The following is a 25,818-nucleotide window of genomic DNA, read 5'->3' as shown; positions in this document are numbered from 1 at the left end:
TCCGCCCCTCCCACACAGGCTCCTCCCCGTTTTCTTGCTCTCCCACCTCCCCTTCCTCACATCTTCTTCTGCCTCCACCTCTCCTCCTTCTCTTCCCCACCCTCCTCTTCCTCCTTCTTGTCTCCCTCCAACCCCTCCCCTCCTCTCCATCCTCCCCTTCCCCCTTTCCCCTCCCCATCTCCTCTCCCTCCTACCCCTCCGTCCCCATCTCCTCTCCCTCCTCCCCTCCCCCTCCCCATCTCCTCTCCCTCCTCCCCCTCCCTCCCCATCTCCTCTCCCTCCTCCCCCTCCCTCCCCATCTCCTCTCCCTCCTCCCCTCCCTCTTCCCCACCTCTTCCTCTTCCCCCACTTCCTTCTCCATCTCCGCTTCCTCTTCCTCCTAGTCTCCTCCCTCCTCTTCCTCCTCCCCCCACCTCGTCTCCCCCTCCCCCTCCCCCCTCCTCCCCTTCAGTAAATAATTTTCACTCCATCCAGAAAAGCTCTCTTCCTGTCTGCTCTCAATGCCTCCTTCTTCCCCGCCCGGTGACGGGATCCCCGTCTGTTTCCCTCTGTTTAATGCCGTTGCCGGGACCACGGTGGCCGCGCGCCAGGGCGCAGGGAGTTCCGGAGGCGGCGGCGGCTCCTCGGCCAGCGCGCCCCCGGTCCGCCCGGGGCGGCTCCTGCGGCCACCCCGGGGCCACCGCGGTCGCTCCCCGGCCGCGGCCCCTGCGCTCCCTTCCGCCCGTCGGCGCGGCCTGCGCGCGGGTGTGTTTATCGCTGCTACCAGGAGAGACGCTACACGGGTTTTATTTTAAGGATCGGTGACTAACGAAGTTAAAAGGAGCTGAGGACAGAAAACAAGACTATTTTTAGATTACTGTTGTTTCTGTGGATTATTGGGGCGATGCACCCAGGGAAGCTGACCATTTTCAAAGTCCCTTTGGGCGCCAGATCCCTCCTCCTGGAGCACACCTGAGCGCCCAGAGCCGGGGCCATGCCTGTCGCCTGGCTTTGAGTTTATGCACGAGTGCTGCCGAGATGTGATGTGTGCGGGCCGGGCCGGGAGGGCCTGCTTGCGCTGCCCTGCAGCCGAGGCTCGGCACCCTGCCCTGGGGGACCCGCTGGGGCCTGCGGGGTCCGATCCTCCCGGCCGCCTCAGCCCGCACCGGCCAAGCGCAGCCGCCCCTGGGCCGGGGGTTCGGCCGGCCGCCCCTCTTCCTGTTACTCAGCCGGGCGACCGGTCACTTCTTGCTCCTGGACGTCACCTGGGACATCCGCGAGTTAGGGGAGAGCGCGGTTCCTGCTGGACCTGTGTTCCAGACCACAGCCGAGGCCACTCTGAAACCTCTTCCGTTTAGGGGCCCTGAGCCTCTGACCCCTGTCGGCCGCAGGTGGGGGTTCTCCTTCCTCACGGCACCTCTCGCCGGCAGGAAGGGGGCACCCAGGCGGGTCAGAGCTGCCAGGACGCGAGCTTGGGGTGAACTTGACATCCAGCAGAGTGTGGAGATGGTGCTTACTAAGAAATCACAACTACGGAGGGTCATTGGCTTTCAGGTGAACTGCTGATGTTTTTAAAAACTGCCAGTGCAGATAAGTCTCACAACTGTTCCTGGAGCTGGGGAAGACGGGGTGCCCTCTGACGGCACCCCTGTGTCAGAGCATTCGGACTCCCTCCCAGGTGCAGGTGTTCCGAGAGCTCCGTGAATGTGGGCTTCTGAGATTCTCCGCTGCACTTGACTCACAGAGTCTCTCTGTAACCCACCCCCTTCCCCTGGGGCCCTGCAGAGGCCCTTCGTTTATTGTCTCTCTGCCCAGACACAGCCCGACCACCCAGTCCAGGCACGCCAGGTCTAAAACCTCGGTCGTCACAGACTCACTCACCTTCCCTCCCCGGGGCACTTGCCCAGGGCACCAAGGTCAAGGCCCAAGTGGTCAGCCTGGCACCTGATGTTCTCCCCCCTCCACACTTGGGGCAGCCCTGGGGGACCTCCTCACCGGGAAACCAGCCTCAGTCCCAGGGCCTGGAGGACCGTCTCCCCACCTGTATTTGGCCAGGCACCAGAACCTTCCTCCAAGCCGCCTGCCGCCCCTGCCCAGGGTCCTCACCTCCCCCTGATAAGTCTCGGCCCGCCTCCACGGCCCCCTCTCACTTCCTGGCGTGACGGCCTCACGCGGTGGCCCGTTTGTTTCGCAGCCTGGAGAACCTTCCGTGCCACCTGAGAAGTACGACCCCCCTGCTGTCGCGGTGGACTGTCTGTCCACGCCTGGCGGGTCCGGCTGCTTGATGATGCAGTGAAGTTCTTCTGTCTCCTTGCTGGCCTTCGCTTAGCTTGCTAGAGCGCCGCGGACGGTGGGGCGACGCCGTCCGCGGCTACTGTGGGACAACCGTCCGTCTCTCCTTCTTTCCACGGGTTTCCTCGCTGTGTTTGGGAGCTCTGCGGCTGCGTCCTCCTGACGGGTCGGGTATCGAGCGTCCCTCTGTGTCGTTAATCGCACCCTCGTGTCACAGTCCGTTCTGTCTGACGTTCGCACGAGCCTCTCGCCTCTGCCGGCCCGTATCAGACGCTGTCTTGCACCGCGTTCGTCCATTTGTGCCTTTGACCCCTAAGGGCTCTCCGTCTCCAGCTGGAAGGCGGATCGTGGGGTTTCTGTCTGTTTCACTCGACAATCTCTGCCCTTTGACTGGATCGTCTGGTCGATCCGCATTAATGTTCTTATCGATGCGGTTGGCTCTACGTCTACGGTGCTGTTTTCTGCTTTTCTCGTGCCTCCCTTCTCCTCTTCCCTTCCGTTGCTTTTTCAAAATGCCGGCCGACTCTTCCCTGATGTTACGGCATCTCAATCACAATCCGCTTCACGATATGCTCGCTTGCTTCTGGCGCTGGTGTGAACCTCAGTCCCGGGTACGCTCAGTCCCTTTTCCCGAGTTCACGAGGTCATGTGACACACGGTCCTGGCAACACTCCGATAATTATCGCTCTCCCGTCTCCTTAGGCCACACGGCTCTGCCCTACCCGCTTCCTCTGGTTGTTATCGCCCATGTATTCCACGTCTATCACCTTTGTATTAATCATGGGCCCGATGTCATGTCACAGACACATTTGTTTACACAACTGCTTTCTGAGTTGGCTACAGAAGGAGGGAGAAACGTTGTACATTTGTCTCTACCGGCGATCTGGCTTTTCGGGCGGACTCAGCCTCTGTCTGGGGCGCTTGACTTCAGCCTGAAGCGTGTCCTGCTCTATTTTGCGAGCTGGGTGGGTCCTGCGGGCGGCAAATTCCGTCTCATTGTCGCCGTTGCTGTTTTAACCCGGCAAAGTCTCCATCCCCTTCATCTTCGGAAGATGGTTTTGCTGACGATCGTGCTGTTGCTTGACAGGCGTTTTGCACACGCGGCCCACGGCCTCCGGGCCCGCGCAGGCCCTGCCGAGAAGTCACCGTCAGTCCCTCGTAAGGGGCGCATTTTTCCCTCGCTACTTTCAGGATTTTCTCCTTGTCTTTGGCTTTCGGCGTTCGTACAGCCACGTGTGGGTTTGAGTCCGCACTTATCCCCATCCAGCTTCCCGGGCACGTACGTCACTATTCGGTGGTAGGTTGGCGACATCGGCCCACATTTCTCTCTTTTCCTCCTGCCCTCTGTCTCCCGCTGCGCACTTGGTGCCGTGAACCCCTTCCTCTACGCCCCCTGCGTTTTCTTCCCTGCATTTCTGCCTCCTCGGCTGCAATCGCCACTGGTCTGTCTTCAAGCCAAGGAGTTCTTTCTTCTGCCCGTCCCGATCTTCTGTCATCCACTCTCGTGTACCTTTCCCTTTAGTGCCGGTGCCTTTCAACTCCAGAACCTCCATTTGGCTCTTTGTTATGGGTTCTCCCTCTTCCTCCACAGTCTCCTTCACGTGACATCCCTTTGCCTCTCGAGTGCAGCTGCCTTGAGTTCTGCGATGGGTACTTTGCAGTACTTTTCTGTGAAGTCTGGCACCTGCCGGCTCCCCCAGGCGGCCTCTCTGCCCGCCTGCTTTCCGACGCGTGTGGGTGCCTTCCTGCATCTCGAGTGCCTCATAATTGTTTACTGGAAACTGGACATTTTAGATAATATATCGTAGCAACTTGGGGTTCTGCCCCCCCATCGGGGGCCTGTTCCTGTCCTTCGCTTGCTTATCTGTTCAGTGACCGGATCATCTAGTGACGTCTCCTGCCCTCCCGAGATGTCCAGCCCCTGACGCTGCTCCCAGGGGCCAGAGTGGGGGTGTCTGCGCCCTGCTTCTCCTGCAGGGAAAGCCCTCCGGCGGGGGGCGGGCGCAGGGGCCCCGTGTGCCGGGCTGCAGCCTCCGGAGCGAGTCTCTGTCCTCACGAAGCCGAGGGCAGGGGCAGTCCTGGTTCAGACCCCGATGCCTCGTGCCTTTCCTGATGAATTTTCCCAGATTTTCTCAGAAAAATGCTTCATGTGCTGCTTGCCTTCAGGACCGCATCCACAGGCTTCAAATGGTGGTTCTGTTTGAAAGCGTGTCCTCCGCTTCCACCTGGAGAGGCTCAGCGGCTGCCTGCAGCTCTCCTGGCGGCATCCCTGCATCGACCCGGTCTGTGTCCCCGCTGCCCCCCGAGGGGCGCGGCCGTGAGGGTCTTCGCCTCCGTGAGGCTGTGAGACGGTGCCGCTCGCGTCACTGATGCCTCCCGCTGGTCACTCAACACGTTGGACCCTTTATTCCGCGGCAGTATGGTCACGGGTTGAACCACGTCCCCCGAGAAGATGGGTCAGAGCCCTAGCTCCTGGTCTGTGCCCACGGGGCTTATTCGGAAAGAGGGTCTTTGCAGACGTGATTAGCTCCGAGGAGGCCAGTAGGTGTGCCCTAACCCAGTGTGACCAGGGTCCTTGTCAGAAGGGGTCACGTGGCGGCGTCACCACGTGGTGACGGAGGGCAGGGACCGGAGTGCCAGGTGCCGCCAGCACGTGGGGCTGGGCAGAGACGGGGAGGGCCCCCCACGGGTTGGCGAGGGCCACAGCCCAGTGGTGCTTCGACTCGGAACTTCCGGAGGGTTGGCAGCTGTGTCGGCCGAGGTGACCGTCCGGCTTCCCCAGGGGTGGACACGGACACCGTGTGGTTTCGTCTCCTTCCGGGATGTCCCCCACGTCCTGTCCCGCGGCCCCCATCCCCTGGATGCCACCCAGCTCTCCCTAGAGGACGTGTCGCGGGAGCGTGGCCGCCAGCCACGGCCACCAGCACTCCCCTGTCACGCAGCCTCTGCCTCGGGGCCTGGCCCACGGTCTCTGAGGGAGACCCCTCAGAGGGGGACCCCCCCCCCCACTCCCCGCAGGCTTCCTGCACCTGCCGGAAGGAGGCGTCTCCTCCTCTGGGGTTTGTGGGGCCAGCCCGTGGCTCCTCCTGGAGAAACTCCGCCACCCGGGGCCGACGTGGAGGGAAGCAGATCCGGAGGCGGGTGTGCGAGCAGTTCAAGCGTCTGGATCCAGCCGGGTCCGCAGGCCTGTGAGCGTGTCGCCGGGCTGAGGACACGACTCCCCTCCTGCTCAGGCCGGTCTGACTGGTGCTGCCACGGCTACGGGAGCCACGCGGCGTACAAGACACAGCAAGTGCACGTGGCCAGACACGATCTTCTCCTCCTGCGTGTGGACGGGGACGGCCCGGCTTTGGAGGCAGATGAGAACCAAGCGATGCCCCGAAGAGGCAGGAAGAAGGAGGCGCTGGGCCGCGTGGTCTGCCGGAGCCCACGGAGGACGCTGCCTCGCTCTGCACCTGGAATACTCTTGGGAAACACAAACTGGGCCGAGCCGGCGGTCCACGGCGTGTGCCCGTCGGGCGGCGCAGGTTGCTGAAATACCGCGGGGGCTCCTGTGCCGGCCCCGGACGAGCGGCCCCCGGGCCCCCCGCGCCCGTGCTCCCCGCCCGGCCAGCCCTGGGCGGCCACAGGCTCCCGGAGATGTCACACTCCCGTTAACTGACCTTAGTTTCTAGCACGCGAGAGGCACCTGCAAACGGGGGGCCTCAGCCTTATCGGCCCCACGTGCCCCGGGCTGAGAGGGTCCTTCTGGCCACGTCCAGGAAGGAGAAACCACTTCCTCACGCTGTGGCCTTGGCTCTTGTCAGCCTCCCGCCTTCTGTTTCTGACAATACTTGGGTTTGTACCTGTGAGTTCACAGTGTCTTCTAACGGCAGCATCGAAACGCGTCCCTTAAGCTAGCCGGCTTCCTGGATCTGTGCAATGAAGCGGCAACGAAACGGGAGTGTTTTTTTCCCCGGTCTTAGACAGGGATGCCGATCGTCTTAAGCCCCTTGTTCGATTCTCCGTGACCTCCCTGTTAGGCCCGGTGCCGTGCTGCTGGGGGGGGGGGGGGGGCGGGGCTCTGCAGGACCGCCCCCCTCCCCCCAGGCCCAGGCCGCGGCACAAGCCGGGTGCCCCTCCCAGCGTCCTGGCTCCAAACCCCAGGGAATGGAGTGGAAGCCACCCAAAATCCACGCAAGACGCGGAGCCCAGCCCGGGCTTGTTCGCTGAGCTCCCCAAACTATTTTTAAAGTGTTTTTGGTTCAATAAAGGTCTAAACAAGTTTTGCCAGGCGCTTTTTCCATTAATCTGTAAACCGGAGTGAATTTCAAGGGAAATTTAGTCCCATGTGCTTCCGATTCATTTACACTTAACTCATCAAGATGCTGTGCGGGAGCCGTTTGATGTCCGGCAGACGGCAGTTTTTACAAGCCTGCTCTCAGAAACAGGAAGTGGCATCTTGCCAGAGCGCAAGCGAACGCTGATGCCGTTTCAAACCCCACGCCGCGAGCCGCGGCCCCGGGCCGTGTGGCCCCTGGAGCCGCGGGCGGCGGGCGGGCAGTGCCCTGTGAGGGATCAGAATCGCCCACCCGGGCTGGCTGCTTCGTGAGGGGGGGAGGGGGGGAGGGGGGGCCGCGGAACGCGCGGGGCAGAGCGGTGCCCGCGCCAGCCCCTGGGCCTCCGGCACTCCGACGGCGAGAGTGTTCCAAAGGTGCCCTTTCTTACAACTGCGGTAAAACGCGCATAAACATTTACCAGCAGCCACTCTGGGTCGCGGGTCTCCGGCAGTCCCCGGTCCCCAGAACCCCTTCGTTTTGCAAACTGACCGACCCTCTGTCCCCTTGCTTCTGAGTCTGGGGACTTTCCTGCTTGCCCCCCTCACCCCCCCCCCCCGAGAGTCCTCAACCCTCCCCCATCTTGCAGAACTCCCCCCCCCCCCCCCCCGCCAAGGCTGAAGAATATTCAGGTGTGTGTGCCACCCTCTGTGCATCCGTCTGTCCACAGAGGGATGTCGGGCTCGCTTGTGCCTTTCTCGTGACCGTGCTGCGGCGAACATGGGGTGCAGGTGTCCCCCGAGGGCTGGGCTGCTGGGCCCAGGGAGGCCGGTGAGGAGAGGCTGCCTGGGCTTCTGTGTTTGCGGGTCTCCCTGCGCGGCCTCATGCGCACGCCCCTGGGCTCCGCGCCTGCTCCGGCCGGCCATCTCCCTGGTGCCCCTGTCCCGAGACCCGGCCGGGCGGGGGGTGGAGGAGCAGGCAGAGGCCACCCGCCGTCTCTCGCTGTTTCGGTTTCTTCTCCTTCTGTCACACATCGGGGTGGGGGTGCCCAGGGGGGCCGAGGGGAGAGGGAGAGCAGCGGAAGCCAACGTGAGGGTCCCTGGGGCTCAGGGTGGGCCGTCGGCCGCATCCGTCCGGGGCGGTGCAGTAGGGGGTGGCGGGGGTGTGGGGGGGCAGCCCCCACCGTGGCTGTGACGCGCCCCCCTGCCCCGCAGGCGTTGGGTCACCCGCACGGCCCTGCAGTGTGCCTCACGTCTGCTGTCCTGTGCACCCGGTCCTCCCCCGCTGGGCACGTGTCGGGCAGAGCAAGGGAGTGAGAGCAGGGACCTCGAGGGCTCCCGGCCTCTTTCCCCCTCGCGGGCGCCATGCTCAGAGGGCCGCCTGGGCGCCAACTTCTTCCCAGGGACAGCAGGGCCCTGGACGGCGGGTTCCCGTCGCTCTACCGCCCCACCCCTTTCTCCGGGTGGCTTCTGTCCCGGCGTCCACATCCCTGCTGCGTGGCTGACGCAGCACCTCCGGGGGGCCAGGTGGCCAACCTGGAGCGTCCTCTGAGCTGGCAGGAGGCCCCAGCACCCGCGGGGGACGCCCTGTGGGAAGTGCTCGTATCTCCTGAGACGGTGCCCCCGCAGGTGAGAGCTGAGCGGACACAGAGCCCTGGCTGGTGTCCGAGGGGCAGGCAGAGCCGGGCAACCCAGCTGGGGTGCCAGGGCCGGCCCCCGACGTGCCGGGGTGGCGTCCTGCTCCTGGCACGCCCAAGGAAGCCATCGCGTGCACGGGCCTCCGCCCCGGTCACGACGGCCCCGCAGGCGTCCAGCCCTCGTCCCAGGAACCCGGGGCCTGTCGTCTCTCGTGGCAGAAGCGACAAAGGACTCCGAGCTGGGACAGTGCCGGGTTCCAGGTGGGCTCAGTGCATTCAGGGTCCTCGTGGGAGGGAGGCTGGACGTGGGGGCCGGGAGGACAGGGCGGCCGGCCGGCGGCCGGGGGCCGGGGAGCCTCCAGAAGGAGCCGGCCCTGCCAGCTCCCGGACTTTCTCCCGGAGGAGCCCCTTTCGGACGTCCGCCCCCCAGGACTGTGTTGTTTCATCCGCTCCGTCTGTGCTCGTCTGTTAAGCAGCCGGGGGCTCACGGTCCGATTCGGGATCGGAGGGACCGCACTTCTCTCCTGGGACTCGGGTAGACGTGCAGTTCTGTCTCCAACGTCCAGCACCAACCTCCTGCGCCCGCACGCGCCCGGCTTCCGCCATCGGCAGCCCACTGCACCGAACGAAACCCGTCCGACCCACGCTCGGCCACCAGGGCAGACGGTGTGGACGGGCAGGGGCCCAGATCCCCAGAAATCGTGCCTGGGCCCCCACAGAGCCCGCAGGGATCGTCCCTGCGCACAGACCTCACCCGGGTAACGGAGCCAGATGTACCGTGTGGATTTATCAATAACCGCTTTAATTTGGAAGAGGGGCACTGCTCTCCCCGAGCCCCTACAGGCGGGGAACGTCAGCTTCCCAACTTGGGACCACAAACGGACCGTTTAGAGAACGACAGAGAAATACAGACAATTAAAAGCACATCAGAGGGACGTCGGAGTCGGATGCATAATTGGAAGGTAATGGTGTGAGTCCTCCTTGCGACAAGCTAATCTTCTCCACGCAACCTGCCCTAAACGCAGGATGCTTGGGCAGGAACAGGTGTGCCAGGGAGCGGGGAGCTGGCTACTTTGTTCCGGACCCGGAGGCCGTCGGCACCTCCCAGGCGGGAGTGATGACCCCCCCAGGGCTCGCGGGCCGGAGGCGTCCTCGCTCCGCTTAGGGGACCCCAGACAAGGTAAGGTCCGTGCTGCGGGTTTGATGGTGTGACCCCTTCTCGGCTCTAATCTGAGGAAAACAGGGAGAATACGGCGTCCCCTTCTCCGGTGTGAGAACCCAAAGCTGCTCCCGTGGTAACAGTGTCCAGATGCTCAGAGAACCCTGCTTGTCCCCAGTCTCTTCGGTCACGGCCACTCGCTTGGGAGCCACCGGGAGAAACCGAGTCACAGAGAAGAGAGACAGCGCCGCTCAAGACAGAAAGACGCCCGAGGCCAAGTCCAGGTCATGGGTGTGTGGACGGTGCCCCCCAGGGGCTGCCCGGCGCCCTGGGTTTACTCAGACCCCACCACTAACTCGAGAGCTCGTGCCTTGACACAAACTTGCAGGTTTTCCCTTTTCTCAGGAACGTGTCCGCTGGGGGCCAGGGCAGGGGGGCGGGCACAGCGCCCGAGGACACACAACTACTAGCCGTACAACTGAAACCACCTTTCTGCTCGGCTGCTGAGACCCTGGCGCCTTCGGGTAGAGGCGGAAGGAGCAACTTCGGCGGACGGCACGTGGCTGTTATGTCACCGACACCGTTCCGGCCTCCAGCGGTCACCCCACTGTCCTGGGCTGGGCGGTGTCCCCGCAAATTCACGTGTACCAGGTGTCCTCGCCTACGGGGGCAGAGACTGGAGCCACGGGGCCACGGGCCCAAGAACGCCCCGGGAACACGGCCCCGGGCACTTTGGCCTCTGACACGAGGCCCCCAGAAGCGAGGGTTGAATCTGCTGTCGCACACGCCTGGCTTGCAGGACAGCGTTCCGGGGCCCTGGCAGGACAGGGGCCCCGCTCTCGGAGCCTTGGGTTTCTGGCCGGGACCCTGTCCGGGCTCTGCCGAGGGCAGGGGCCCAGACCTGCCGGCGGCTTAGCTGAGTGCGGACGGGGTGAGGAGGTGCGGCTGTGTTCTGGGGGCCCGTCCGCTGTGCCCAGTGACCCGGGGCTTCCCCTGCAGGGCCCTGCGGTGCCCTGGTTCCTGAGGGCGTCCCTGGTGGGCCTGGGTCTTTCTCCCCTTCTTTGTGCACAGGTTGCGGGCTGGGCCCAGGACTCCCCACGAGCCCCGGTTGGACAGGTGGTGGAGCGCCGGGCAGCCCGGTAAGAGGGGGGCAGACAGACGGACGGGCCCGGGCCTTGGGGGTGGACACGGCTGCCCACCCCCGACCGGTCGCTGCTCCGAGCCCCTGCCGGGCTTGCGGGGGGAGGACAGAGCAGGGGAGGGCAGCAGGGCTGGGGCCGGAGGGGTCCCCGTGACGAGGACCCGCATGGGGGGGATGCGCCAGGATGCTGGGAGCAGCCCCGCGGCCCCTGATGCGGAGCCGCCTCTCTTCAGGGCGCGAGGCTGGTGTCACTCGCCTCTGGGGCCCCAGAGCCGGCACCTGCACGCACCCGCCCGCCCGCCGCCCGGTGGCCTCGGACACAGGGCGCTTCTGGGCTCTCTCTCGTTCTCTCACCGCTGAGTGTTTTTAAGACTCAGAAAAAAGGACACAGAATCGGTTCTGCTGGTCCCCACGGCTTCCGCTCGCCAACTCGGCCTCCGGAAACTTCCGGACCCACCAGGAGGTTCTGTCCACGGGGAGGGGGCTGCGGGCCGGGGCAAGCTCTCGTGGGGCCCTCCCCTGGACCAGGAGACCCCCGCCCGACACACGGGGCCTGCCTCTCACCTGTTTGGGAGGAGGAGCCCGTGGCTCCCATTCAGACAAAACAGGCACCACACAAGCCCGTGGGCCCCGAGGCAGCTCAGGGAGGACACCCAGGTGTAAGAACTCTTCTCTGCTGTCCCCAAGCCGCGGCCTCTGCCGCGCACCGGCGGGGTGTCATTTCTTAGCTTCCAGCACCACCTTCTGGAATCTTCTGAAATGACACCCGGAGGTACGCCAGATGCTGAGGCATTTCCTGTGTGTTTGGAGCGGGTCTGAGGCTGGCACCAGGGCACGAGGGCCCCCACCAGCAGGCGCTGCTCGAAGCGTCCCCATGCATCTTGCATCTCGGGGGCTGGAGATGCCCGAGGACGCACGTCGGTGCCACGTTCCTGCCTCAGAGTGGCCCCCACAACTCCACCCGGCACTCCCCGCCGCCAGGACCGAGGGACACGAGAGGGCTTCTGGGCCAGTGGGACAGAGCCCTTGTAGGGGAGGCCGCTCGGCCCGGGGAGGCTGCGGGAGGAAAGGGGGGCTCCGACGGACTGTCTTTGCAGCTCCTCTGTTGGTCCGACATTATTCCAAGACGAAAGCTCTCAGGAGACGATGTGCCAGAAAGCCCCGTCACGGGGGGACACAGGGCGGCCCGGAGGCTGGCTGCAGGGTCCTGGCGGGAAAGCCTGCTGCGCTCTGTCTGTCCTGGTGGCTGCCGGGCTGGGAGGGGGCCACCGGGAGGGGCGGAGCCTGACCATTCGCCCTGGGGGGGCAACACGGCTCCCCTCGAGTCCCCACCGCACCGTCTGGGGAGGGATCTTCATGCACCTCGGCCTCAGGTTAATGCCAGGAAGGAGCGGACGGCCTCCCAGGCTCTGGGGAAATCACTTTAAACTTCCCTGTGCCTTGGTTTCTCCACACCCCTGTCAAAAGTTTTCAGAGGCGTCAGGTGACCGTTGCTGTCCTGGGAGGGGGACAAGGCCAGCCCACCCCCAAGGACTTGAGGGGAGAACTGGTAGAGGGGGACGTGACGGTGGCCATGCCCGAACAGCCCTAAACTCAGGTGTCCTTCTCCCCCCAAACACCAGACCGGGTCAGCGCCTACCTGTTTCTCTTCCAGTTCCACCGAAGGAATCCCAGGACATAACCTCCTTGGACGGAAGTCCGGGAGGGAGGAGGGCAGGGTCTCGGTCAAGCCCGGGCCGTCCAAGGTGACCCACCTGCTCACAGGTACTGGCCGTGGTGCACGTCAGGTGGACACGATCTGGGGTGGAGGGAGGTGACCCCATCTCTGGGGCGGGGGGAGCATGTCCTCTGGAGGACACGGGGGGCCTTCTGTGGGTCTCCTCGTCCTCAGAGCCTGAGGAATTTGGCGGGGGCGGGGGGTGGTGGTGGTGCTGGCATCTGCTTGGGGCCCGGCCCCTTGGGCTGGGTCTGCAGCGTTCAGGTGAGATGTGGTGACGCTGAGTGAGGCCGGCAGATCTGTGGGTCAGGGGCCCAGGTGACAAGGGCAGCAGACCCTGACCTGTGTCCCTGAACAGCAACCTGGGCTCCCTAGTGATGCGGGAGGCAGGGGGGGAGACAAGAAGAGCCCACGGGGGCCTCCCAACGGGGCTCAAGGTGCAGGGAGTCGTGGCCTCCTTCCACAGGTGGGAGTCCACTCCTCACTGGGGGTCCCTTGCCCGATGACCCTGAGCCTTCATGCCCCCAGAGCCAGGACAGGACGAACAGGGTCCGAGGCAGTCACTCCAGGGCCATCCCATTTCGACAAGGGGCCTCTTTGGCCTAAGCAGCAAGGAACAGGTGGCCACTTCTGCGATCTGCTTTGGCTCCTTGGGGTGTAGTCTGTGGGCTTTGCTAACACAGCTCAGCCCTCAATATTCAGAAATACTGAGGACAACACGTGATAATAGGTGCTTGTCTGGAATAGGACAAAATTGTAGAGGGCATCCACCGAACTGCCCATCCGTCCATTCATCCACCTGTCCACCCATCCGTCCATTCGTCACCTGTCCATCCATGCGTCCATTCATCCACCTGTCCATCCATGCGTCCATTCATCCACCTGTCCATCCATCTGTCCATTCGTCACCTGTCCATCCATGCGTCCATTCATCCACCTGTCCACCCATCTGTCCTTTCATCACGTGTCCATCCATCTGTCCATTCATCCATCTGTTCATCCATCTGTCCATTCATCTACCTGTCCATCCATCCACCTATCCATCCATCTGTCCATTCATCCACCTGTCCATCCATCTATCCATTCGTCAGCTGTCCATCCATCCATCCATCCATTTATCCACCTGTCCATCCATCTGTCCATTCGTCACCTGTCCATCCATCCGTCCATTTATCCACCTGTCCATCCATGTGTCCTTTCATCATATGTCCATCCATCTGTCCATTTATCCACCTGTCCATCCATGTGTCCTTTCATCACATGTCCATCCATCTGTCCATTCATCCACCTGTCCATCCGTCCATTCATCTACCTGTCCATCCATCCGTCCATCCATCCATCCACCTGGCCTCCCATCTGTCCATTCACCCACCTGTCCACCCATCCATCCATTCATCCACCTGTCCATCCATCCGTCCATCCATCCATCCACCTGGCCTCCCATCCGTCCATTCATCCATCTGTCCATCCATCCATCCATCCATCCACCTGGCCTCCCATCCGTCCATTCATCCACCTGGCCTCCCATCCGTCCATTCATCCACCTGGCCTCCCATCCGTCCATTCATCCACCTGGCCTCCCATCCGTCCATTCATCCACCTGTCCTCCCATCCGTCCATTCATCCATCTGTCCATCCATCCATCCATTCATCCACCTGGCCTCCCATCCGTCCATTCATCCACCTGGCCTCCCATCCGTCCATTCATCCACCTGGCCTCCCATCCGTCCATTCATCCACCTGTCCATCCATCCGTCCATTCATCCACCTGTCCATCCATCCGTCCATTCATCCACCTGGCCTCCCATCCGTCCGTTCACCCACCTGTGCACCCATCCTTCCACTCATCCACCTGGCCACCCACCACCTGCCCGCCCACCCTGTCATCCACCCATGCACCCAACTGTGCCTTCATCCACCCCTTCTCCCACCTGTCCATTCATCTACCTGCCCACCGCGTCACCCGCCTGTCCGCCCTACTGCACGCGTCAGAGCTCCAGTGGCAGTGAGGCACTGGGGTAAAACACTCAGCACCTCCTCACACCAGGCCCCTCTTGTGCCCGTGTTCCTCATTAACATGAACTGGCCTAAATTCCCTGGCGGCGGGCTGTCCTGACCGCCTGTCACGGTCTGTGAACACACAGGCCTCCGCACGCGCCCTCCACCTCCTGACCTCGAGACCCTTTCCTGTCGCTCGTCGAATTCCCTGGGGCTGTCTGATGCGCGGTGTCGTCCTCCGCCCAAAGCGTTCGTGACCTCTCCAGGTGCTTGGGCCACACAGTCCGAGTCGGCCTTGCCTGCCAGCTGTGGGCCTCTGGTCCCGCCCCGGCCTGCCGAGCTCCCCCATCGCAGGGCCTGGAGAAAGCTGCTGTCGCTTCTTTTTCAGCGTGGGCCTCGCCTCCTCGGAGGAGCCGGTCACCCGCCCTTGGCCTCCGGAGCGCGCCTCTCCACCTCGGCGAGTTTCCTCGGCAGGGGAGCAGGCCCATCCCTGCGAGGGCAGCACCTGCCCCGCGGGCACCCACCACGGGCACCGTGCACACCCACTGTGTGCACAACAGACACCACGCACTGCGTGTGGCTCACAGCAGACAGGGAGAACACGGCTACGCTATCAGACAATTAAAACGCGCTTTGCACGCCCAAAAGGCGGCAAAGCAACCCTGAAGTCCTACAGGGTCGGACAGCTTTCGCAAATGGAGCTGACAGGGCTTGGCGACTTGAGCCGGGGACCAAGCGCGGGGACGGCCGCTGCCCGCCGCCTCCCCGTGCAGCGCCCTCCCGTCTCTGCAGGAGACGTGAACCTGACTGGGACCGGGTGACCCTCGTGGGGCAGCTGCCTTGGGTCACCTGGCAGAGGGCTGGAGTCACAGACATCGCCCGTGCCACCACCGTGCGCCAGCCGCCCACGGAGAGCTTCTGTTATTGCCACTGTCCCGTCACTCAGCCCTGGTGGCAGAGATCGCTCCCCCTTCGCAGATGAAGACACACCTGAGCTCGGAGTCTAATTCGGACGTAATGCACCTTCATTTGTCAGGACTCAGGTCGAGCTCTGTCTGCTTAGTCAGAATCCAGCTAAGACCCCCTGGCTTGGAGAAGTTTCTGTATTTTTTAATTTTCATTATTTTTATTTTTAAAATTTTTAGAGGGAGAGTGTGAGTGGGGGAGGGGCGGGGGGGGGGGGGAGACAGAGAATCCGAAGCAGGCTCCGTGCTGTCTGTGCAGAACCCGATTCAGGGCTCGATGCCACGAATCGTGAGAGACCATGGCCTGAGCCGAAACCCAGAGTCGGACGCTCAGCCGACTGAGGCACCCAGGCGTCCCTCTGGATCTTTACATCACTCTGCAGAACCACTCCCAGCGCTTCCTGGTTTCTCAGGTTTCTGGTCGCTCACAACTCATTATGTCGGAACTAAGCAATTCCGAGGCGGACCCCCCCCATTTGCTCTGGGACATCCTGCGTGTCCCACAGGCCGTCGGCTGTGGACGGGCTGAGATTTCTGTGATGCCCCAAGTTCAGGGTGTGCTCCCGTCCCCGCCACAGGCTGCGTGCGCGGTGGCCTCAGGACCTGAGCCCACAGCGCGTGGGGCCGGCTCCGCGGCCGGAGATGGCGACGTCGGGCCGGCAGCGGGGGCCCCAGCGCTTGGCCACCACCCCCCCCCCCGAAGCAGCTTCCTGCCCGCGCTCCTTCCTCACAGCTGCTGCTTTTCCGCTTTGGGAGGACACCGCAGGGACGCCCGGGTGGTAGGTGGTGCCCAAGGACATGGTGTGTGGCTCCACCGGTGGCTGATGACCCCATGGTGACTGGGGGACGGGCCACCTGTGGGAGGAGGCCGAGCTGAAGGGTGAGAACAGACCGGAACCACCTGGCACGGGAGGCACCCGGCCTCAGGACACAGGGAGGAGCTGCCCTTCCAGCCAAGAGCCCACCGCTCGGAACCCCCCAGTACGCTCCTGGTGACGGGCAGGGGGTCGGGGGTCGCCAGTGACACCCAGGGTGCTCCACAGAGTGGCGGGGGCCACCTCCGCGGCTGGAAAAACGCCCCATTGGACGAACACAGCTGCGTGGGCGCACGAAACCCTAATGGCAGCCGGAAACACACGGGCTGCTTCTAGCAGGACGCTGTCAGGTGCGTGTGCGTGCTTACGACCCCAGCGCCGGGACCAGCGGGGACGGGGCGGGCGAGGCAGCGCTGTGCGCGCACAGGACCGCCGGGGTCCACTTCCAGACCCGGCGCGGGGGTTTCCCCGTTAGAAGCGGGTTCACTCAGCGGCGACGCCCTCGAGCGCACGTCGCTGGTGGCGGCCCCTCTTCCGCCTTGGCCGCAGCGCGTGTGGAGACGCGGCCCTTCACGCTGGGAACTCGAGTCCCCGCGGGGGAAGTGTGACCGGCGGGGAGGCATCGGCAGCAAACACAGACACCAGCGTTTGGCGTCTAGACTTTATTCTGGTTGAGCGGAAGGGGCTTTCTCTACCGTGACATCGGAGAGAGAATCTGAATGTTAGGAAATGGCCAAATGCTAAATAAACTTTCATTTTAATTCTCAGAACACGAGAGTCAGATGAATGCTTTACAGTAACAGTGAGAGAAGTAGGGCTTCTTTTCAAAAGAAACGCGAGTGGTTTGACACGGAAACGCAGTCGTGAGCAACAGTGAGCGCGACTCGCCACGCGGGCCGGGAGCGTCCAGGCGGCGGGGGCTCCGGGCCCTCGGGCTCGTCCCTTCCCGACCTCCCCGCAGCCCCGCACGGCCCCCGAGCTGCCGCTGTGGCCGGCCTAGGACGTGAGCTTGGTGTAGCTGGGGGGAGACAGCTTCCGCTTCAAGTACTTGAGGACGTACAGCGGCAGACAGCTGACCATGGTGATGGCCGACACTTTCCACACGAAGGTCACGGTCGTGATGAAGGCAACATCTGTAGGGAAGAGGCAGGAACAGGTTGAAGAGGCGGCCCGAAGCCGCAGACCCGCGGCCGTGGCGCGTCCCCGCAGACGCTAGAGACGGGCCCGCGCACCTGGCGTGATGGGCTCTTTCAGCAGAAGAAACGGAAGCCAGATCTTAGAGACCCAGTATGACGTCCCCAAATGCCCTCCGGCGGGTGGAGGCTCGGCGCGGTCTGTCGTACCCGGTCTGGGAGGTGACCCCGCGCACCGCGACCTCTGTGTTGGCGGCTGAGGCCGTCAGCCCAAGGGGCCCGCAGGCTCGCCTTTCCGCCCAGGCAGAGAAAGCCGGGCTGCCCGGATGTGTCCTGGGAGGGGCGCGTGCGGGAGCCCACACTCAGTGCTCGTTCTCGCCCTGGCAGGACTCACGGATTCCACACGCGTCGAAGCCAGGGCCGAGCCCGCAGACGGATGGATATGGTCTGGATTTAACCGTGCTTTGAAAAACCCTGCCAGTGTTTTCCAGGGCCTCAACCACTAAAGACAGAAAAGCAAAACCAGCCGCAGGGAGGGATGCACGGCGCCCTGACGGACGCGATTCTCAGCAGCAGACGCAGAGGCCTGGGCACCTGCCCTCACCCAGCAGAGGTGGGGGAACCTCAGCGGGGAACAGCCCAACGCCAACCTGTGGCACAAGGAGAGTCAGTGAGAAACCGGGGGAGACTGGTCATCACTGCCTGTCTCCAACTCTTCTGCTAAATTTGTGTCCTTGTGAAAGAAACAAGAACATCAGCTAAGAAAGCTCTGGAGACACTCTGCCTGCACCTGTCTGAAAACAGGCCAGGAACGGGGACGACAGAGGAGAGGCGAAGGGGGTAGCAGGACCTCGCAAGCTGCCAGCGGTAAACGTGACCATGGGAAATGCATCTGTAATTGTGGTTTCACTGCTTTCGTGTTCCTGCCTGTCGTGTTGGCATACAGTGTTGCTTTTTTGTAAAGTTTACTTATTTATTTAGAAAAAGCGTGAGCAGGGGAGAGAGGCAGAGAGGGAGGAAGGGAGGGAGGGGGGGAGGGAGAGAGGGAGGGGGAGACAGGGGGGGAGAGGGAGAGAGAGGGAGAGAGAGGGAGAGAGAGGGAGAGAGAGGGAGAGAGAGAGAGAGAGAGAGAGAGAGAGAGAGAGAGAGAGAGTGTTGCAAGCAGGCTCCACGGCCAGTGAGGAGCCCGATGCGGGCCTCCAACCCACAGCCTGGGATCATGACCTGAGCTGAAATCAGGAGTCAGAAGGCCAACCGGCTGAGCCACTAGGCGCCCCGTAAGATGTTTTAAACCATAACCGAAAGACAATAACTGACTCATGGCAACTTACTCATTTTTTAAATGTTTATTTTCTAATTTTGAGGGAGCGAGCCAGTGCGAACAGGGCAGGGGCAGAGAGAGAGGGACAGAGAGAATCCCCAGCAAGCACCGCACTGTCAGGACGGTGGGGCTGGGTCCCATGAACTGTGAGATCACGATCTGAGTCGAAATCAAGGGTCGGACGATCGACCGACCGAGCCCCCACGCGCCCCAACTTACTGCAACTTTAAGGCGCGTCCCCCAACATTCCCTATAGGATCCAGACCTCAAGGTTCCGGGGGATTTAGTCTCAAAGGCAAAACCCGCTGTGTGTGGCGCTTCCCCAGGTGCGTGTGCACACGCCTACTGGAAGGTCCCGCACCTGACACAAAGGTCGCTGGTGACCGGTCCTGACACGAAGGACAGACGTGCTTCCGGGAGGGGCTGCTGTGCGTGACCATCAGTCCTCACCCCAGACAACTGTGCCTGTGTCGTACTCCTCCACAGCAGTTTGAGGCTCTTCTCTTTCTCTCCTGGTGAAGACAACTTTGCCCCAAAGGCTCATGGTGTGGCCTGGAACGCTGCTTACTCACAGAAAAAACGTCGCCGTTTTGATTTTCAGGGACCAAGGCTTCCGCCTCAAGACGAATTTTCTGACACACGTCGACATACTGACAGGCGATGCTCTGACCCGACGGCTCATCGGGGAGGGCCCGCCAGCATCTGAAGGGGGGCCAGCCACGTAGACTCCAGGGCCGTCCTCCCGCCCTCATCCCCAGGGCCACGCGGCACTCTACCTTCTCACCTCCTCCCGCCTGCCGCAACCCCACGTGCACCAACGGCAAGACGCTGGCTCTCGGAGGCACTCACCCGAGTGACTCCCACGCCCCGCGCCCCTCACCGTGAAGCTCCCTCCCGCGGGGTCCTGCACCTGCCCAGGCAGCAAGTTGCCCGATGCCCCGCGAAGCCACAGGAGCGGTGCGCCCACGGCACGTGGCCTCATCACGCGCCCCGGGTGGCAGGCGCTGGCTGGAGTCGCGCAGGCCAGCCTGGACCCGGGCCCGGCGGTGCCCTCGACGCCTTGGTGCTGCCCCAGAGCACAGCCCTTGCCAGGACCGTGACCTGCCCCCAAAGAGGCCACGCAACACGGAGACCTTCCGGAAGCCCCCGGCTCTCCTGCAGACGGGCCGGGCCCGGGAATCAGCCTCCGGCGGCCGGCGGCCTCGGACAGTGCTCCCAGAAGTGGCTTTCACGGAGCGCGCGTGTCCGTCCGCACCGTGCCCTCCTCTCCCCGTGGCCAGGCCGGAGCCGCTCTCCCGCTCAGCTGTGCACGCTGCCCTCGGAACCTGGGGCAGCGACTCCTACCCCCCGGACGCCTCTGCAGGGCACGCTCACGCTCCTGACCGCCCGCAGAGGCTGCTCTGGCCTCTCCCTCGGAGCCGTGGGGACTTCCCATCCTCGGGGGCGTCTGGAGCTTCCGAGGAGGGTGGGTCCGGTGTGCATCCCGTCTTGTCCCCCGCAGACACAGGGACTTCGGATCTGGCTTTTTCTCGTGCTGTTTCCGAACTCATTCCCATGCTGTGTGTTCTCTTCCTGGGAATCCCGGTGGTCGAGGGCAGGGACCTGTGCTCCTCCTGGTTTGCACCCCACGAACTCTCTCTCCGCCTCTTTGCTCACCTTCGGGGAGGGCTCCTTGGTCGTATCTTCCACTCCTGCGACGTCTCTGTTATCACGCTACTCCCCCCGCCCTGTTCTGGGCCACCGGACACAGCTCCTCTCATTCTGAGGTTTGTGCCCCGCTCCGGGGCTGCGGCTGTCTGTCTGTCAGGGCTTCTCCCCAGCTGTCTGCTCTCCGCTCACCGGAGCCACGATGAGCTGCTGGGAACCTCTGTGGGGTGTGTCAGGCGCCCGTCAGGCTGGGCGTCCAGCCGCGTGGGGCAGGTGACAGAACTGAATCCTCAGTGAGTGAACTTAAAGGAAGGGCTGGCCTGCACAGACCACGGTCACACGAGGGGCTGTCTGGAGGCCGTTCGGGTTTACTGGTTGCTGGGAGGCCGGCCACAGGCTGATGTCACAAGGCCCTGAGGCGACCCCAGTTCTGCTGCCCCGGGGGGGGGGGGGGGAGGTGCTGGGAAGTCCTCTGCACTGGTCACACGAGAGTGCGACTGAGTGGCTTTGCACGGCGACGGCGGGTACGAGCAGGCAGCGTCTTTTGCTGGGTTATTGGCGCTGACGAAACCACCAGGGACACGACGCAGTCTTCCCTTTTCTCAAAGTCCCCTGGGAAGTTCCACGTCAGATCGGGAAGGCAGTCACTGAGCTGAGTTTCTGACGTGCAGTGTGGACCCAAGAACCGTTTCCACCCTGCGGGGGCCGGGGCTCGGGGTGGGGGGAGGCCCGAGCACCTGACGGTGATGCCCGAAGGACAAACATCATCTCTGGGCTCATCTGACCATATCCTGTCTTCTCGCTGCCCTAGTTCTAAAATCCCTGCAGTCCCAAGGCCACATCAATCCCTTCCAGGACGGCGCCCAACAGAGCTGGCCACTGGGCGTCCACCTCCAGCTGGAAAGGCCTGAGACTGGCAACAGGGCGGGAGGAGCTGGACAACGCGATGAAGGGACCGCGTGGGGCTTCTCCGGGCAGGAGTCCCTCCCGAGGGAAGCGCTTTGAGGCGGTCGGGCGGGTCCTGGGCAGGTGGCATCAGGTGGCAGGTGAGGGCGACTCTGGCCCACTCTCCCTCCGATCCGTACGGCAGGGTGACCAGGACCGGCCTGGTGGCAACTGGAGCCACAGCCTGAGTGTGGACCAGCAGCCACGTGTGGGGACAGGTTCCGTGAGGCCACCCTGTCAAGGTCGCTAGGCCAGGGACAGCGGAGTGGGGGTGAGCGTGCCCAGTGACCCCATTACAGTGCCCACGGCGCTTCGTGCCGCCGCCGTGGGGCCCTGTGGCCTCCGTGTCGGGGGCAAGCCCGCCCGTCCCCTGGGAAGAGGGACAAACCGTGGAGACTTATGGAAACGGTCATCTTCAGTGTCTTTTCAGAAGCCAGCGTGCTGACGATCTGAATTTTTCAAATTATGACAAGGACTTTAATCTTTCCACGAAAACAAGCTTTTTGTGTCGTGAAGTGTTCTGACGTGGGTTTTACCGTGATCTGTGGTTTAAGACGACGTGGTAAGAAGCAACAATAAAAAATGTTCAAAAACACTTTGAACAAACCAGATTTCCAAGGCAACTTACCAAAATACTCATTCAGAAAAGCCAGCGAGGCCACGTAGCAGCCCAGGCTGAGGACCTCGGCCACCGCCATCAGCCAGTGCCACGTCCTGATGGTCAGGGCCACCATCAGGAGCTCCGTGAGGATGAGCGCCGTGAAGGAGATGGCCAGCACGTGCACAAACTCGGACTCGAACAGGAGCAGGGCCCCGTACATGAGGATGCCACCTGGAACACACAAGCAGGGGACACGCGGCTGCGATCAGGGTGCGAAACGAGCGCCGTGCAAGCCGGCGGGGCGACGTCACAGAAGCAGCACCTGACACGAGTCACACTTAAAATACGGGACTGCGTGCACCCCACACGTCGCGCTGACTGACGATTTACGGAAACTCCGGATTACGGATAAAACAAGACGTGGCCCCAAGCGGAGGCGCAGGAACCGTTTACAACCTGGAGGAAAGGCCGCGTCGCCTCTCCCCCCAGCAGTTCTGCTCTCGAGGGAACGCACGCGGGGTTACTTGACTGTCGCGACCTCCCCTGTATCGGGAGCACCCAGCCCAGGCGGCTGCTGGCTCCTGTCCACCCAAGTGAGGTTTCTCACCCTTGAAGGGAAACCACTGCGTGGGGCACACAATGTGTAGGTGCGTGTGGAGATGTTCCTGGGTTAACAGTTCATTAAAAACAGGTCAGTTTTTAGGTGACGCACGCCAGTCAAAACATCAGGCCACACTGCGGCGTGCAGGGGTCCGGGGCTGCTGATGGAGCTGTGGCCTTCTGGAATTGAACCGAGGGGTGAGAACGGCGTTGCTAGAAGACACGACGCGTCAGTCCCGGAGAGACAGGCCCGTCTTACCTTGGTAAATGCTGATCAAAACCCAGACGAGGAAGGTCTTGAAAGACAAGGATCTCCCCTAGGGGTAAACAGTGGAATATCTTAGTTAACGGAGCGGAACACGCGTGACACACAGCTTTTCAAACAGCCAGGAATGAGCACAAATGCTAAAAGGCCCCCGAGGCCCAACCCCCCGCCCCCCACAGCCTGCCTGCGCCCCCCGCGTGCCCCTGTGGCATGCAGCCATGTCTCGTTTGACCTCTGGTGACCTGCAGCCACACGCTCGTTGGCTTCCCAGGAGTGGATGTGCGTAAGCAAACGCTTAAATGCACTAGCAGATGAAGACTTTGTCGTAAAAACAACTTCATTTACGCCCTTACTTCTTCCGAACAAACATCTCCATGTTTATTTTTTAGTTTCTCCAGATAAAAACGGACGGTCTACCTCTGCTCAAGTTGGAGCTTATGAACCCTGAGATCCTTTCTGGAAACGAGTCCAAGAGTGACAGACAGAGTGGTTTTCGTACAGCCACCTTCACTTTCGCAACTTAGCCCGGGCTGTTCGGGATGCGTCCAGGATGGTGGAGCACGGCCTGCGGCCTTGCCTGACTTCCGTCCCGAAGACATGTACACCCAAGAGGGAAGACTCGGCCATTAACCAACCGCACTGACCTGCTGGCGCTAAGGGCTGCTCCCAGGCAATGCTCCTTAGACAAGGCCGTGAGAATGACAGACACTCGGACAGAGCCCCTCGGGGCCACCACCAGATAGATGCGCGTGCTCACAGACCACTGCCTTTCTTCTACACCGCTGCTTCAACGTTCTCATCCATGCAGCGTTGTGGTGAGACGGGCAGACATCGTCCCCATTTACAGATGCAGAGACACAGAGAGAGAGTCTGGGGCTTTCCATAAGTCCACGTTGCAGGTTAGCTGTGCTGATGTGTACATCTGATCCTTGACATGGGTTTGAACTGTGAGGGTTCTTCTTTAAATAAATATGGTAGTGAAAATCTATTTTCTTGTCCTTATGATTTTTTTTAAGTTTATTTTCAGGGAGAGAGAGAGAGAGAGAGAGAACACTAGGGAGGAGCAGAGAGAGAGAGAGAGAGAGAGAGAGAGAGAGAGAGAGAGAGAATGCAAGCTGTCAGCACAGAGCCCCATGCGGGGCTCAAACCCACAAACAGATCATGATCTGAGCCAAAACCAAGAGTCAGATGCTCAATCAACTTAACCACCCAGGTGCCCCTCCTTGTAATTTTCTTAACGTTTTTTTCTCCAGCCTACTTTATTGTGATGTGTGTGATGTATATAACACATGATATTCAAAGCCCACGTTAATCAAAGGTTTACGTGACGAGTGAGGATTCTGGTCAGCGGCAGGCTGTTGGCAGTTATGTGTCGGGCAGTCGAAAGTGATCTGCAAATTTCTGACTGTACATAGTGTCCGTGCCCCTGACCCCCCCAAGGTTCAAGAGTCAACTGCAAATGACCAGAGTCCGAAGCTGTGTCTGTGACCAGGGTCCCCCTGCCCGGGGAGGTGGGTGGTCTCCGAGTCAAAGTGCCGTCAGATGCCAGCAAAGGAATATGGGAGATGGAGGGGGGCATTTCCATGACGACCTCCAGAGCAGTCTGCATCCGAGCCGTGATCACCTAGTCAGGTGACAACTTCACAGAAGAGACGCATGCCGTGAGACACGTGTGGCCACTCCAGCATCTTCCTGAGTTACACGCCAAACCCGAGTCCTTAGCATACGTATGTGTGAAAAGTAAGGTTCAAATACAACAGGTGTTTTTTTTTTTTAATTTTTTTTTTTTAACATTTATTTATTTTTGAGACAGAGAGAGACAGAGCATGAACGGGGGAGGGGCAGAGAGAGAGGGAGACACAGAATCCGAAACAGGCTCCAGGCTCTGAGCTGTCAGCACAGAGCCCGATGCGGGGCTCGAACCCACGGACAGTGAGATCATGACCTGAGCCGAAGTCGGACGCTTAACTGACTGAGCCACCCAGGCGCCCCAAACAGGTGTTTTTGAAAGGCAATGCTGATTTAAAAAAGGCGGAGAACGTTAACCTGGGTCACACAGGTCCTTTCAGTGCCGATTTCCCAAGCACACTTCTCTGACTGGACGCCAACAGGTGTTTGATCCTCAACAAAATGCACATGTCATTAAGCACATGGCCGATTTTATCTGAGTATTTTAAAAGAGAACTTAAATTTTTTGATGTAAAACTAACAGATTTAGTCTGTAGCCAGATTTGCTGACATCTGTTCAACATTATGTATGTGACACGATAATCAGTTTATATAGTGAAAGACACAAAGGGGTATCTGTGCTGTTTCTTGTATCAGAAGCGACAAAATCATCACACGGTGTCTGTTAAAGAGAACGTATCAGTGTGCGCGGAGCTCCTGTATCCAAGCAGGCTGTAGGTTCCTAGGGCAAAACGCTACAAGATGGGCATAAGAACTGTCGATACAATAAATTGGAGAAAAAACCTGAAAAATATGCATAAACCACTAGCTTCTGGATGTGATGCTTGTTAATGGCTCTGGAAGACGAAAGCAAGAGTCTCGCCGTACTCGGGGGTACAAGTGTGCCGTGCACGAACACAATTCCATTCCACTCGTCCAGCGGCTCTCGTGGGCCCACACACGCCTTTCCTTCGGTTCTGGGAGAGGAAGAACGTGTCTGCCACTGACTGGTGGAGCTCTTCGCACCCCTGCCTCACACACGCACAGGATACTCCTTCAGCAGGAGCTCTGTCCGGGCAAACAGGCAGACACCGCTCAGGACCGGCCGCCCCGGGTTTGAGTCCTGCCTGGGACGCCCCAGGGCACATAGCTAACCTCGGGATGAGAGGTTTCCTCCAAGTGAATACAGATGATCATGGCACATACTCATGCGGATAGAACTACGGAGTACTGAATAAATGCTTGTTACTATATTTAAATATTTCAATATTTCAATATGAAATCTTAAAGACCCGAAAGTACTTTTCTATTAGACACCAACCCAAACTGTAAAAAATAAAAGCAAATTTTGGGAAAGGTTAATCCACCTGAAGGTCATGTGGTTTGAGACCGAGGGATCACAAGGGGCCACACCGTATCAGCTCAGCTGCCCCCAGCTGCCCTTCTCAGCCTCCCTACCTGGACCCTGGGCAGCCACCCCCCTGTCCTCTGTCCCCATCACTCTGCATTTCCCAGGCTGGCAGGCGAATGGGATCTTACGGACTTTTGAGCCTGACTTCTTTTGTGTAGCAAAACGCATTCAAGACTCGTCCGTGTTGCTGGATTGATGGTTTTTCTTCTCACTGCTGAACACTATCCCAGTGCGTGTCTGCAGTTTTGGGCAATTATGGCAAAGCTCCC

The 25,818-nt window shown here is 61.3% G+C and overlaps 1 protein-coding gene across 10 annotated transcripts in view; it reads right to left on the bottom strand.

The window, feature by feature from the left end:
- Positions 1 to 16,699: 16,699 nt before the first annotated feature.
- ATP9B (ATPase phospholipid transporting 9B (putative)) overlaps positions 16,700 to 25,818 on the bottom strand; it is a 250,847-nt gene continuing 241,728 nt past the window's right edge. For all 10 annotated transcript variants that reach the window (XM_042961538.1, XM_042961540.1, XM_042961539.1 and 7 more), the window contains 3 exons: positions 22,465 to 22,522; positions 21,633 to 21,836; positions 16,700 to 17,091 (listed from right to left, as the gene is read on the bottom strand). In XM_042961538.1, coding sequence (XP_042817472.1) covers positions 16,955 to 17,091; positions 21,633 to 21,836; positions 22,465 to 22,522 — 399 coding nt within the window. In that variant the 3' untranslated portion in view covers positions 16,700 to 16,954. The remainder of the gene's footprint in view (positions 17,092 to 21,632; positions 21,837 to 22,464; positions 22,523 to 25,818) is intronic.

Source organism: Panthera tigris, chromosome D3, assembly GCF_018350195.1.
Source record: "Panthera tigris isolate Pti1 chromosome D3, P.tigris_Pti1_mat1.1, whole genome shotgun sequence".
NCBI classification, from domain to species: domain Eukaryota; kingdom Metazoa; phylum Chordata; class Mammalia; order Carnivora; family Felidae; genus Panthera; species Panthera tigris.
The sequence above is the reverse complement of the archived record's forward strand: the minus strand, read 5'-3'. Positions and strand labels throughout refer to the sequence as shown.